This window comes from Puntigrus tetrazona, unplaced genomic scaffold (assembly GCF_018831695.1).
Source record: "Puntigrus tetrazona isolate hp1 unplaced genomic scaffold, ASM1883169v1 S000000130, whole genome shotgun sequence".
NCBI lineage: Eukaryota > Metazoa > Chordata > Actinopteri > Cypriniformes > Cyprinidae > Puntigrus > Puntigrus tetrazona.
Window position 1 is genome coordinate 347,501 of NW_025047807.1, and position 15,000 is coordinate 362,500.

Below are 15,000 nucleotides of genomic sequence, written 5' to 3' on the forward strand. Positions count from 1 at the left end.
GCGACGTCAAAGCGGAAAAAGAAAAAAAAAAGCACCAAAGACAGCTAAAGAGTTCTGCAGCTTGTAAGCTTTAACGTACACCACTGCTCAAACGGTTTGGATCAGAACGATTTTTAATGTCATCAAGGCCGCATTTATTTGGCTCAAAATGCAGGAAATGTTTTTCTAACCCAATGTACATTAAAATCGAATTTGCTCGACGAGACCGCATTTATTTGTTCGAAATTAAAACTTAAAATTCTGAAATATTATCCTGATTTAAAATAGCTATTTTCCATGTGAACATGCAGTCGAGTGTAATTTATTCCTATAATGCAAAGCTGAATTTTCAGCATCATCACTCCAACTTCTAAAAGGCTCTAAAGCGATGAAAACGCCTGATGACTCATCCAGCACTCGGTTTCCGTCCAATCGAATGCTTTCTAGAAGGACGGGTTTAAAGGATTAGCTCCTAAATAAATAAAGTAAGTATTCTGGAAGCGAATTAATGCTTGTGGTTGGCTTTTGGTTGTAGCAAATCCTCCTGCACTAAAAAGTCTTGTCTCTATCTCACGCTCTGTTTTACTTGTTTCTGTATGTGCTATATATATATATATATATATGACCATATATATATATACATATATATAATACATATATACATATATATATATATATATATATAATACACCTTCATATATATATATATATATATATATATATATATATATATATATATATATATATATATATATATATATATATGAGAATGCACAAAACATTATCATTATATATATATATATATATATATATATATATATATATATATATATATATATTGTCACATTAAAGGCATTTATAATTAATTAATTTCTATTTCAAATAATTATAATTATCAAATAACTTTCTATTCATCCAAAAATCCTACAAAACGCGCAGAATGAGCAGAAAATCTGCACATTAGAATGATTTCCGAAGGAAATTCTGTTTTACATTATAGGAATAAATTACGTCTACTAAATATATTCACATAGAAAACGGCTATTTTAAATCGTAATAATATTTCGCAATTTGTACAATTTTATTTTGATCGAATAAATGCAAGAATCTCATTTGGCCTCAAACATGCGATTGGTAAACAAACTACTTCAATGCTATTTAATACTCGAGACGGTGGAAGGAGAGATGAAGCGGGGAAGTGTGGGAAGGTGGAAAGCCGGCACTGAATTGCAAAATACCAATGCCCACGCCATAGCCTCCAGACAATATACTCCAGCATTCAGATCGCACAGTTCTGTCGGGAGCCAGCGTGCTATTAGATCGCAAATGGCCACACTGTGTGACTAATGCTATTTACTGTACACCCACAGCAAAAACACCACCGCACACACAAATGACCTCAACGTGCAATGAGATTCGAGCAATGCAGCGCAGACGCGTGCATGCGTGCTAATGCGTCTCAAAGATGAGATCACCGTCGGCCAATGAGACCTCGCTGCCCAATAAATAAGACTGTAAGCCATGAAACAGGATATTCTGAGTGGTAATGAAACCGACTCTCCCAGTAAGACGCAGCATGGACCTCTGAGACAACCCTCACAAGGTCAAGTGTGCCGGGAACAAATAAACATCTAGAGATGTGGCTGAAATGAGAGAACTGAGCTCATAGCGCCGCGAAAACAAAAGCTAATTGCACGAGGAATCACAATGCGCCGCTCTCACCTGCTGAATAAGGCTCTTGTTTGTCGATGTGTGTAAACTCCTGCCTCTCGTACTTGGCTCTGATCCACTGCTCCCTCAAAATCCTGCCGATAAAAAAACGCAATTCATGCGTCAGTATCACATTAATGGAGCCTCAGGCCATCCGAGATGTAGATGAGTTCGATTTGCGATTTGCATTTGGCTCGCTCACCGACGGTTGCTCTGCAGTGAATGGGTGCCGTCAGAACGAACAGCTGATAAAAACATCACAATAATCCGCGCCACTCGAGCGCATCAGTTAACATCCGGAGGAGACAGAAGCTGCGTGCTTGTGAGAAACGAATCCATCGTTAAGATGTTCATTCTGACGGCACCCATTCACTGCAGAGCATCCGTTGGTGAGCGAGTGGTGCAACGCTGACGACGAAGAAACAAACTCTTCTACACCTCAGACGGCGTGAAGGTGAGCACATTTTAAAAAGCGCATGCGCGGTGAGAGAGAAAATGCGCTCTTCGTTGATCTTTTGTTGCTGTAAACAAAAGCAGTAATGCCTTTATGCTAAGGCTGCATGATATTGGGGAAAAAAAATCACATTGCTACATATATTGCAATACTGGAAAGGAAAAAAAATCACCAGTCATGGCATTAGAAGCATAGATAAATATAACAGGATATAAAAGATACAAGTGGAATAAACCGTGCTTCATGATGCTGTCTACACTAACTAGCCTCAACATCGAAACATCCTGCACATCAACCATACGCAGTACAGCCCGTGCTTTGCTTTTTGTTTTTTAATGTGTTTTTTTAACCACGTCGAGCCTTAATTCAACACTTCTGTAAAGTGACATATTTCCAAAATTGCGAAAGATCACGCAATCGAGCCCCAGACGGAGCAAAACAAATAAGCTTTTTTTTTCACTAGCGCCTTATGCGTGTTTCACAACTGCAGCGTCATAGTTTGTTGTGACTGTGTTGCTTGAAATTGTCATTCATTTCATGTGTTTTTTTTTTTTCTTCACAAAGACCTTTTTAAAACGGGCTCTAAATGGTGTAAGGTTTACCAAAAAAGCAGTTCGCTTAGAAATGCACCATTAATTATACAGAAACGCCAATCAATAAAGCGCTTTAAAAGTGAAAGAATCAAACAAATATTACTTTGGTATGTTTTACAACACCGAAAGATTTTTACAGTGCAGAAAACGACCCCAAGTAACATCCTTTTATCTTCTTTACGTATAAAATAACAGCACATCTAATAGCGGACGGTTTGAAATCTTTATTCTGATTTTCGCAACATGTCCGCATTGCATGCGAACGCATGCGAACAGAATATTTTGGCCAATGTGCCACTCATCGTGAAACGCGGCCTACAAACAGGAAGGAAGTTCACGTCTGCATCACCGGACCACATTCTCTCGAGGCATGTGAGAAAACAGTGCCTCTGACGGTCTGTGCGTGACGGGTAGAAAAAAAACAAACCACGATGCTGCTGCTGCTGCTGATGTCAGGATGACAACAATAAGGCAAACGCGGCCAGAGCCGAAGCTGACTGGAAGAGATCGCTGTGATTTCTTGGAAACGATGCGCCGCAGATATAAGGTGTTTGAGTCCTACCTGCAGTCTGTGTGGGAGGGACGGTAATAAAACGGAGGAACTTGCTGTTCGTACTTGGCCTTTGCCGCTTCGTTCCCCATAGACGTGATGAACTACGGGGACAGAATGCACTGCATGACTTATAGGCAGAATACTGAACAAACAGCTAACGCTTTACGTTATTCGTCCGCGTTAGAACTGCGAGCGATGCATCTGCCGCTTTTATTAAAACCCAAAAAAAGAGCATCCGCTGAAAACGTCCTCAAGCTCAGGCCGTCCGAGATGAAGATGAGTTGGCTTCTTTATTAAATTTGGAGAAACGTAGCATTGCATCATTTGCTCAGCAGCGAATGGGTGCCGTCAGAATGAGAGTCCAAACAGCCGATGTGCTCAGATTTCTCTCCCAATTCAGACCACTTTCTCATTTAAAGAAGCTTCGTTGTGGATTATGGACTTGTGTTTGTTTAAAAACATCTTAATGAGGAATCGTTACTGTTGCTTTTGTCTTCTCGAGATGTTAACGGAGTGGTGTGGGTTGCTTGTGGATTATTGTAATGTGACGGCACCCATTCACTGCGATGCTGCATTTCTCCAAACCCGATAAAGAAACAAACACATCTACATTCTAGATGACCCGAGCATGAGGACATTTCCCCCCAAATTTCCCCAAAACTTTAATCTCAGCGCCAGAAGCTGTCAAATTTCGATAGACAAGCTTCTATAATGCATCAAATTACATCCACGTATACATACATCATTAACAAATTTCAAAAAGAGGAAAAAAAATCGAATTAGATGCTGGGTTAAAAACACACTTCCATTAGCATGAACTATTTTTTCGTAATTTAATGCAAAGGTAACATAATATACACTAAAGGTACATGTGCAAACAATATTTTAAATATAAAAAGCGTAACACTAAAAACATATAATCTTAACTTAGGCATTTTTTTAAAGGAATAGTTCACAATTTTTTCGGTGGACCAATATCTTCCTTCGTGAACTACTTGAGGTTTTCATTTTTGGGTGAACTATTGCTTTAATTTAATGCTCTATTTCCTTGTGCTTCACCGATTTGACGGCTCCGTTCAGATAATCACAAACATCAGCCCCCTTTGGATTCCCAGACATGTGCTGAGCCCTAATGGTTTGCATCCTCAATCTTTTAAACAGGCATAGAGCCAATCAATCTCTGCGGCTCTTGAGATTACTGCAGATTTGGATGGCATTCAGGAGCTCAGAAAAGGCCGGTTTCTGCAGAACATCCAGACCTGGAGCAGCAAACAGCCTTCAGCCGAACGAGAGAGAAAAAAAACAGGCCCGTGGAGCGTCTGTGACTCACCTCGATTTCTTTATCTTCAAACGTGTCCTGCAGCACAGACTTCACCTGGCTGAGGCCTTCGGTGCTTCTGTGGATGAGCGAGCATCCCTGACACACAAACACACCCAGCGTCACAGACACCCAATCCGGCTCTGAGGAAGAAAGATGGAAGGAAGGAAGCAAGAAGATGTAAATATTTGAGGCGCATCCCCAATTTGCATACTTAGATGAAGTATGAATTTGCCCGTGAAGGGAGAGAAGCTCGTACTTTTCACACTTAAGTGTGTTGCAAAAAATATTTTAAGATTTGTGCAATTTAAAATATCCATTTAAACAGTTAAAACGAGTGCTATCCAACAATTCAACGTTTGATTAATATATCAGCATGTGTATATAAATGATATCACTATTTGATATAATTATTTAATATATAAACGTAACAGATTTTTCTGAAATACATACATACATGTGTGTGCATTTTTATACATTTGGATGCAATTATTTGCGATTAATCATTTGACAGCCCTAGTTTAAACATGAACTAAATATATTTTTTTATTAAAAAGATCACATTGCATTGACAATGTTGACTGCATGAAAAAGCGTCACTATTTGTTTGTTTTGCACATGCAAAAATATCCTGCCGACATTTTTGCATATTACATTGTTTTTCACACATTGCACAATAAATTCAAATAGAAATAGCCAGTTGGTGGCGCAAAAATATGTTCGGATTTACCTGAAACTGATGAATTACGTTGATTGCTGCGTATATCACGACAGATCTGGAAATGCAATGCGCTAAAATGCACGCCGTTTGAAAATAACAAAATCCAACCCTAAACCTAAGCAATAGTGTTAATAAAATCAAATGCGAGATAATTGCTTCTATAAGACTTTGAGCTGTTTTATCGTGACCCGTGTTTGACGGACTCGTACCCGAATGCTTCACATCACAAGTGCAATGCTGCACCGGGTGCGTTACAGAGCAAGTTTACCACATCCGAAAAGCCAAATATATTTGCCTTTCGTGAGATGCAAACATCAAACTGTGTTAATTTACAAAACATGCATCCCGGTAAAACTGTTTCGAGCTCATAAAATAGGAAATGCGCGAAAACGTGCCCTTATTTGTGTGAAAAGCAATCAAAAACGCTACAGTGTTTATTTCAGCTGCAGTGAATTGCCTCCATAGGCATTTAGCATGAAACATTTCCCCGGTTTTTGTTCTGCTGAAGTCGCCGTACACGTTTGGAACAGTGAGTAAATGATGACGTAAAATGTTATTTTTACCAAAATTCGCGTGCAATATATTTTAATACTAGGCCCGCACCTCGAGAAACTTGCACAAGGCCGCACGAATTGCATTCCTCCTTACTTCCATTCTGATAGCGTGCATATTAGCACACAGACGACAAAGTCATTGCTACACCAATTATTGTTATTTTTATATGTATACAGACACAGGCAAAACACTAACTGCAGCAAAACCTCTTTAACAACGGTGTGCTTCTCTTCTTGCTGGTCTAAAAACTAATTGCACACAACAGAGGTTATTTCTATCAATAAACCTGTTAGCCTCAGGAACTTTAAACGCAAGTGAACCCACGATACGAGGGCGACAGGAAAGAGTGCAATGTCACACACGCCCCGGCAGCGGCTCAGAGAAACCGCGCGCTCGACACGTCTCAGGTGTGAGCGTCGCTAAACGCCGGGAACTCCTCGAGCCGAACAGCCTCGGGGCTCGCATGGGAGTATCGGCTGTGACAAAGCAGGCGTGAACGGAAAGTCAGGTTTTTTGACTTCTTCGAGTGACGCAATCCGGCGAGAAACTGTGTCACTGGAGTGCGGGTCCAACGCTCGGCGTGCAACAAAAAAACAATGAGGTTATTGTGTTGAGCGGCCGATCGGAGGGAGCGGCAGAAAGGAGGAAAGGAGATAGAGAGGCTTGTGATTGAATAAAAACGGACTTTGTTTCATCTTCGTATCTGGACCAGTTATCTGCTGATCGAGGTGCGGCTCTGTCTGGGACCAGACTACGCACCTCTAAACCAGCTGCCAGTGTGACTGGTTACTCATAAACTCGTAAAGCTGCAAGGCTCCGTTTCGCAGCTCGTTAAACACTCACGAGAGCTCAAGAGCACAGATTTGTTTACACTTGGTCTTAAAGGCGTAGGGATCGAATTATCGTTCACTGTCATCCTTTGCTCGCCGCAAAGCCCGTGTGACTTTCTTGTTTCTGGGCGGCGCAAAACGAGACGTTTCGAAGAATGCGCGCTTGCTCTTTTCCGTGCAGTTAAACGCGAAATCAGAATAAAAGCGCAAAAAAAACAACAACCGTGTGCAGTGTACATGCCAAAAAAATGTTAACGAGCTATTTTTGCATTATTAAACCCATATAAAATAGTTTATGGTATGCATATATATTGGATAAATGTCAAACGAACGCCTGATAATAATAAATATGTTTTTACATTTTGTTGCTTAACCAGGATAATCAAAAAAAAAAGCCATATGACGCTTTGATTGAAAATAAAGTATTCACTGATTAAACATGATCAAAGAACGCACATATTTTTAACTATTTATTATTCTTAAATATATCATTAAATTGAGCATTTACTAATGCTTTATTAAAATCACAATTTGTGCTTGTCAACTGTAATTACTGCACTGCGAACTAGCATGAACCAACAATGAATGATCGTATTTTTTTAACTAATGTTAACAAAAATGAATAAATACTGTGATAAATGTATTGTTCATGGCATGTTAATGTTAGTTAATGCATTAACTAATGTTCCCAAATGGCACCTTATTGTAAAGTGTCACCGATAACTAAAACTAAAAACTAAAACATTGACAGACAATCGGAAATCACTCGCTCTCTTGAGTTTGTGCTTATAGGAAATCATATATAAATGACCGTGCATTGGTGTGCACCCTGATATACTCATCATGTTGGTCTTTCAGTCGGATGGATCGGTGGAAACAAGTAGACTGGAAATGCTTCAGACTGGCCTGACGACCTTTAAACTTTTTAAGGAACGTCAACTGTTTTGCACCTTGTTTGCACTGGTCTGATCCGATCGTGAGTGTAAAGACGTGAGTGCTAGTCTAAAGGGTCTTGGATGATTTGACGTGTTTGATGGCAGTGCGCTGAACGCTCTGACCTTTATTCATCGAGTGCCAAAGCGATGTGTTTCACCAGAGACTGAGCTGCTGCACACGCCACCAGAAGTGTCTGTCAAACCGTAAAACACACCAGCTTTCTGAATATAGATCACTATGCTTTGTGTTGGTGAGTGGCTTCGGTTATTCAGCTATTCTGGATATGAAAGCTTAGAGGTGTGTATGTGTATATATATATACAGTATATATATATATAGAGAGAGAGAGACGATACGTTTTCTTATATATACACCGTAAACTTAAAATTGAGTTTTTTCAACTTACTCAACTTTTGTTATACAAACTCAAAAATCACACCCCGGACTGATTGACGCCGCACCAGTTTGCAATCCAAAAAAAATGGCTTAAATAGGACCTGCCCGACAAAAGCAGAGCAGACGATCCTCAGAAGCTACGCGTCATTTTGAGACCCAAAGAAATTCAGGAGCAAACGAGAAAGAAAGCAACTGAGATCTGTCGGGCTGGAAAAGGTCGCAAAGCTTTGGCGAACCACAGCTAAAGCCGTTATCCACGAATGGCAAAAAACGGTGGTGGACCTCATAAAAGACCCAAACAACGACATCCGAAGAGCTGCAGGCCTCAGTCGCCTCAGCGAAGGACAGCGTTCGCCGTACGAAAGAGACTGGGGCGAAAATGACGAAAACCTCAGATCTGCCAGAAAACATCTTGATGATCCCCAGGACTTTTGGGACAATGCTCTGTGGACCGACGAGACAAAATTAAATTTTTTAAGGTGCATGTGCCGGCATAAAAGTCCATCAAAGGGCACTCTGCCCTGAAATCTCTGTGCTGACTCTTATTTTGAAGTGTCCCCTTGTCCCCCTTGTTTATTACCATAGCAATTGATTAGCTCCTCCCCCTTGTTATCTCATTTCCCTGTCTTTTTAAAGCCCTGTCTGTTACTGATCCCCGCCGTGTCTTGACTAACCTCTATACAAAGCGGTTTCCCTTGTTTACCCCGTGTGTTATTCTTAGTGTAACGGCCTCTGCCTTGGGTTTGGATTTTTGCTCTTTTTGGATATTGTGCACCGATCGACCGACCCTCGCTAGCTCTCTGGACTAGTCCTGTGTTTTGCCTTCACCATATCTGTTCACCATGCCACGTCTTTTAATAAACCAGCAAAACCTCACCACACCAACTGTGTGTGTGTGTATATATATATATATATATATATATATATATATATATATATATATATATATATATATATATATATATATATATATATAGAGAGAGAGAGAGAGAGAGAGAGAGAGAGAGAGAGAGAGAGAGAGAAATCATCTATCACATTCAGTACAGCCACATTTGACAATTATGCAATTGATAATAAATGATTCTCATGACATATCAGAAGTAAAGTGAAGCCAAATGGATTTGTATAGCATTTTTCACAACGCATTGTTTCAAAGCAGCTTTACAGAAAAATAATGTTGTAATTTTTCGTGCAATATAGTCCTATTTAGCAGATTAAAGCTGGGCGATAATGTATTTTATACAGCTGAGATTTGTTATATTCTGTATTGCATATCACTTTTAATGAATGTACTGCATGAATGTAGACAAAGGTGGACATGCTTTTATATCCATCTTTATATAGAGAGCAGGATAAAAAATATATAGTTACACTATATTTAACATAGCTTTCCTTTGTAGTTACTTCTACGTTTTCATGACGTTATTGTATTTATTTATTTATGCTGTTTCATCATCCGACCAATTAAAAATGAATAGCATATAGACAAATAAGGATTCAGGGTTTTATATTTATATATAGAGAGAGTATATATATGTGTGTGTGTGTGTGCATGGATGTAAGTGTAATTTAAAAATACTAAAAACTGCAACAAAAACTGACATTTAAAATAAATAAAAAACTACACTACACAAAAACTAATAAAAATTACAAAAATATTTGAATACCTGTATTGACTAAAACTGAAACCCAAAAACTAAAACCATAAAAAAAAATACTTCGAATAAAATAAATATTAACTCAAATAAGTAAAATAACTCAAATGAAATATTTTTTATAAGCAGCATAAATATGACAAAATTATAAAAAAAATGAGCAAAAAACCAAAACGAAATTTTGCCACAAAACATGAATGAAATCGATAATACTCTGTCAGTGACGTTCGCTCTTCCTTCGTTCAACACTGACACACATGCATGCATCTGCTCCATCTCTGTGTCGTTCAGTCCGCTTTCATCGCTCCGTCCGGCCTGCAATCGGAACGTGGTTCGGAACGGGCCGACGTCCAAAGCTGGGCAAAAATCCCAGAGCTCTCTTGTGAGAGCCGGCGTATTATCAGCGCCTTAATAGGACGGTGTGTATGCATGCGTGCCAGTTCGTGTGCGTCGCGCTTGTACCAAAATGCTGCAATGCAGAGAAATAGCTACAGTGTGACACTGCATCCGAACCAATTCTTGCCTAAAATCAGTAAACACGAGCTAAAAAAAAAGAGCTGCGCAGGTATAAGACCTGAGAATACAGCTGAGTCACTCACTCTCAGTGACTCACACACACACACACACACACACACACACACACATCCCTCTGGCAACACCCCTCAGATCTATCACAAACTCCTGTTTAACACCTTTCATTACAAACAACACGCCTGACTCAGAGCCGCGTGTCACCCAGCCGACACTGTATGCGAGCGCATGAAAAGCACCGTGTCATTATTACCATCAAAACATGAAAAACACACATCTTTTCCCGAAACAAGAGCTCAGCGGCAATCGAAGAAGCCCCATGTTGTTTCCCTGTGAGGCACAATGATGACATGTGATCATACGCAATGCTGAATCACTTTAATGACACTGTAGAAGTCCCCGACGTGAAGACACAAACATGTGGTCTTCTGAAGAAAGTGTGCGATAACATTTATTTGGCTTTTAATTATTTTGGAGCAGCTTACAAACGCTCTGTTACTATCAGTATTTACAGAGCAATTCATATAATGTAATTAAAAATAAATGCATAAATGGAGTTGGACGTATATTTTACATCTAATTTAATTTAATGATATTACAAAATAGTTTAATATAATGGCAAGACATAAAATGGCATAAACAAATACATGTATTGTAGAATTGAAATAATGCTAATTATTACTATGATATATTATTTAGAAGTAAGATAACTTGCTTGCAATATTTATATAATTTTACTGTCGAAATATTAATGTCATTACAAAATGCTTAGTGAAAAATTTATATATAAATAAAAAATATAAAATATATATATAATGCTTTATTTTTATATATATATATATATATATATATATATATATATATATATATATATATATATATATGTATATATATATATATATATATATATATATATATATATATATATATATATATATATTTATATATTTATTCTACCATTGTAATAACACTACAATATATGTACTTTAAATGCAAAAATAAATAAATTATTCTATTTCTATTATATATATATATATATATATATATATATATATATATATATATATATATATATATATATATATATACACACATAAATAAAAAAAAAAAAAAAAATATATATATATATATATATATATAATATATATATATATATATATATATATATATATATATATATTTTAAAATAAATAATAAAAGTTATTCTTGGGGGAAAAATACGTGTTATATTGAAATCTACATTTACAAATAGTATTATTAAAAATAGCATATTTGTCATAAATGCCATGGCGCGTGTATGCCTCTAAGCTCAGGCCCGTCACAGCAGAGGCTGACAGGTGCGGCTCCGAGTCTCTGTCCAGGTGAGACGCTCTTACCTGCGGCGCCGCAGTCCGCGCACAGCTCGTTCCCGGCTCGCTGCCGCACATCGCGCAGGAGGCAGCTGTTCCGATCGGGCTCTTTCGCCATGACTCGCCGGAGGAACGGATCGATAGACTCCGCCGGGTTCTTCTCTACGGCGAGCAGGTTGATGAATGGAGCGGCGGCGAAAACCTTCACGCGAGCTGAAGGCGCGTCCTGGTGACGGAGCCCGGGGCCGTACGTCCACTCAGTGATGGGATGGAAATGCGTGAAAAACAGAGTGCTTCTCTTCCTCTTTGTGTTTGCGCTCAAGGTTCTGCTGGTGGAGAGAGAAAGAGAGAGATCCTTTCCTTTCACTCTAGAGAATTTATCAGCGTCTTATCGCCTCCCTCCCTCATTACACTGCCCACAAACACACTGGAAGCACAGAGACACCTAGCGGACGCTTTCACGCACTCGCATATTTATTTAGTTATTTATTTATTTTTCATTTATAAGCTTAAACTTAATTTCTGGTCAAAGGCTAGCCTATGCATTATGCATTGCCCGTGATTCGTGACAGTGAATAAATGTAAAATTGCTGATTTAAAGAGGCTTATGATATTATGTTCTGTGATAAACATCACATTTTATGTTTATTTACAGTTGATTGAGAAATTGACGGGAGCGCAGCATCATGGGTAATGTAGTTTTTAATTAGTAATAGTAATAAATATATATATATATATATATATATATATATATATATATATATATATATATATATATATGTGTGTGTGTGTGTGTGTGTGTGTGTTGACTTAATGCAGGCAGAACTTTAACTCTTAAGTGTAATTGTTTAAAAAATATCGCGATGGACTGCTATATATTGTTATGTGCACGTTTTTGCAAATACTTCATAATAGCAATATACTTTACAACTGTACAAAGATAAATGCATCAGGTAAAAAAAAATGGGGTCGTTAAAATTTACTCTCAACTGTGGCTTTGTTGTGTAGAAGCACTCCTAAGCGAAAGAAACGTACATTTGTTATCTTTGATTTTAAAGATGCGATACAAGCGTGCGTGTTTATTCAAAGGTTATTTATAAACGAGTTGTTCTCGACGCATTCCACCACAACAACTCCTCGTGCAGTTATCGAGAGTGAAATCGGCCAATCACCGACGGCCTCTCAGAAGCCACGCCCACTGGCCGGACTCCAGGTACACGTGTGAGCCAATCAGACGTAGCTTTTTTAGCAATAGGCCCGAACCAAGCGAGACAGACGTTTTGTTCAACCAATCATATTCTTTATAGCGCTATGACGTACATGCCTCGCGTCATCTGGTTTTTGTTTTTGCTTAATGTTGTGCATGTCAGCAACCGGATCGGGCATTTAGTAATAATAATTTGTAATAAAAACAATACAAAATTAAAAAAATAAAAAAATAAAAAAAAACCCACACCGCTAATGGACGGCGTGTTCTGAGTCTCTGCTGAGCGAGTTGGACAGTTCTCGGATGATCGAACCGATCCCAGAGATCCGAACCGGAGAGAAGGTGCGAAGATCCGGTTCCTCTCCAGACAGAGAGAGATCTGATGGATATCCCGAACTTCAGAGACTCTTCTGCGCTTCCTTCAACCAGGACGCGACGTAAGGCTCCGTTTCTTTTCGTCAAGTTCTTATGAAGCCAGAAGAGATCCATATACGAGATCCATACGTGACCTTCGACCTCAACTCCAGTCGTGAGGGTGTTTTTTATTTAGACGCATGCATCGACCGAAAGCTGAAACGACGAGCTTTCCATCGATGTATGATTTGTTATGATATTAGATACAGCTATTTGAAAATGTGAAATTCTGAGGGAATCAAAATAAATATCTCTACTGAAGCTCTTAGCGATGCATATTACTTATTTGCTGTAGAAATGTTACAAATTATATTCATTAAACATGAACATAATGTGTAACGTTGCTTCATATCCTAATGATTTTTGGCATTAAAAAAAAATAAATTGATATTGACCCAAACAGTGTATTTTTGGCTATTGCTGCAAATGTGCCTGCGCTACATGTGATTAGTTTCGCAAATGTTTTTAAAAACTCTTTAATAATGAGGGAAAGCATGCCTTTGAAGTATATTTTCATTTCTAATATATCTTTTCGTTGGAAAATTATTATTACATTGTAATTACATTTTAATATAATATAGTTGAGTGTGTGTGTAACTGATACTTCTTGATTAGGAATACGTTTTTTTTTTTACAAGTTGTGTTTCTTCAGGTCTTTGGCTGTTGGTGGTAAGAATGGCTACAGGCTTTTCTCCCTGTCCTCTGTGGACAGAATGGATTGCATTCATCAAGGAGGTAAAGACGGACTTGAAGTTATCCGGTCTCGTCACCACGCGAGCGTCTTTCGATCACGGAGACGTTAATGCCCCGAGGCGCTCGAGGGCGCTTGCAGCTGCATTTTGGGAAATTTGCAAAATAAACAGAAGCGAGGCAAGGGTCAGGTCATGAGCAGACCGAAGAGTAGACAGGGAGATAAACAAATCACGTTTCTGTAATTCAATAAACTCTACTAGTTTCTCTAAAGTAACTTTTAACATTGCTTTTTGTGAAAAAAGCCATGCATATATATGTTTTAATAAAACTGATTTATTTTGGTTAATTATGCAGGTGTGCATTACAACCGTAAATTTATTTAATTATCACCGAGGTGCTTCATTAATATTTTTTTTTTAGTAATGGTATTTTTTATTGGTACCTTTACATGGCTTTTATTGATTTTAGGTGCTTGGGTGCATCAGGTTGAACTAAATGAAAAGCGGCGCTGCTTTGTCAACTAGCTAAAAGTTAATAAAATAAAATAAATTTTGTTTCAGTTAACATCAATTTTTCAAGTGAAAAAAATGCTTTTTTGTTTTTAATTATTTAATTATTATTTATAATAATTATTTTTTATATATATATATATATATTATATTTATATATAATTATAATAAAAATTTATATATACGTATTTATAATTATTTATTTTATTATTATTTCATTTTTAATTATCGTCAGTAACTATATAAAGCATTTGGACATTTTTGTGCTTGTGAAACGTTTGTGAAGAATGTTACTTAATCATTTATTTGCACAGTTTTATATTTCGTTTCCGAATGCATTAACATTAATCCACTTTGGGTGTTCTTTGTAATGTAAGCATTCAGTGTATAATGTGTGTGTGTGTGTGTGTGTGTGTGTGACCAGAGGAAAGCCCCGAGGTGTATATAGCGGAGCGTCTCTTCTCCAGCAGCCTGGTGGTGGTCGTGAGCAGATCCACACCCTTCAGAATGAACGTCTATCATTTCAAGAAAGGCACAGAGATCTGTAACTACAGCTACTCCAACAACATCCTCGCTGTCCGACTCAACCGACAGGTAC

General features: G+C 38.0%; 2 protein-coding genes across 4 annotated transcripts in view; one reads left to right on the forward strand and one right to left on the reverse strand.

The window, feature by feature from the left end:
* Nucleotides 1-12,004, reverse strand: part of LOC122332654 (arf-GAP with dual PH domain-containing protein 1) — a 22,226-nt gene extending 10,222 nt beyond the window's left edge. Inside the window, exons 1-4 of the mRNA XM_043230033.1 lie at nucleotides 11,607-12,004; nucleotides 4,620-4,750; nucleotides 3,299-3,390; nucleotides 1,702-1,784 (exon numbers count right to left, since the gene is read on the reverse strand). Coding sequence (XP_043085968.1) covers nucleotides 1,702-1,784; nucleotides 3,299-3,390; nucleotides 4,620-4,750; nucleotides 11,607-11,697 — 397 coding nt within the window. The 5' untranslated portion in view covers nucleotides 11,698-12,004. The remainder of the gene's footprint in view (nucleotides 1-1,701; nucleotides 1,785-3,298; nucleotides 3,391-4,619; nucleotides 4,751-11,606) is intronic.
* Nucleotides 12,005-12,908: 904 nt separating this feature from the next.
* The window catches only part of LOC122332663 (WD repeat domain phosphoinositide-interacting protein 1), an 8,263-nt gene continuing 6,171 nt past the window's right edge, over nucleotides 12,909-15,000 (forward strand). For all 3 annotated transcript variants that reach the window (XM_043230041.1, XM_043230042.1, XM_043230043.1), the window contains exons 1-3: nucleotides 12,909-13,223; nucleotides 13,853-13,935; nucleotides 14,827-14,996. In XM_043230041.1, the coding sequence (XP_043085976.1) occupies nucleotides 13,090-13,223; nucleotides 13,853-13,935; nucleotides 14,827-14,996 (387 nt within the window). In that variant the 5' untranslated portion in view covers nucleotides 12,909-13,089. The remainder of the gene's footprint in view (nucleotides 13,224-13,852; nucleotides 13,936-14,826; nucleotides 14,997-15,000) is intronic.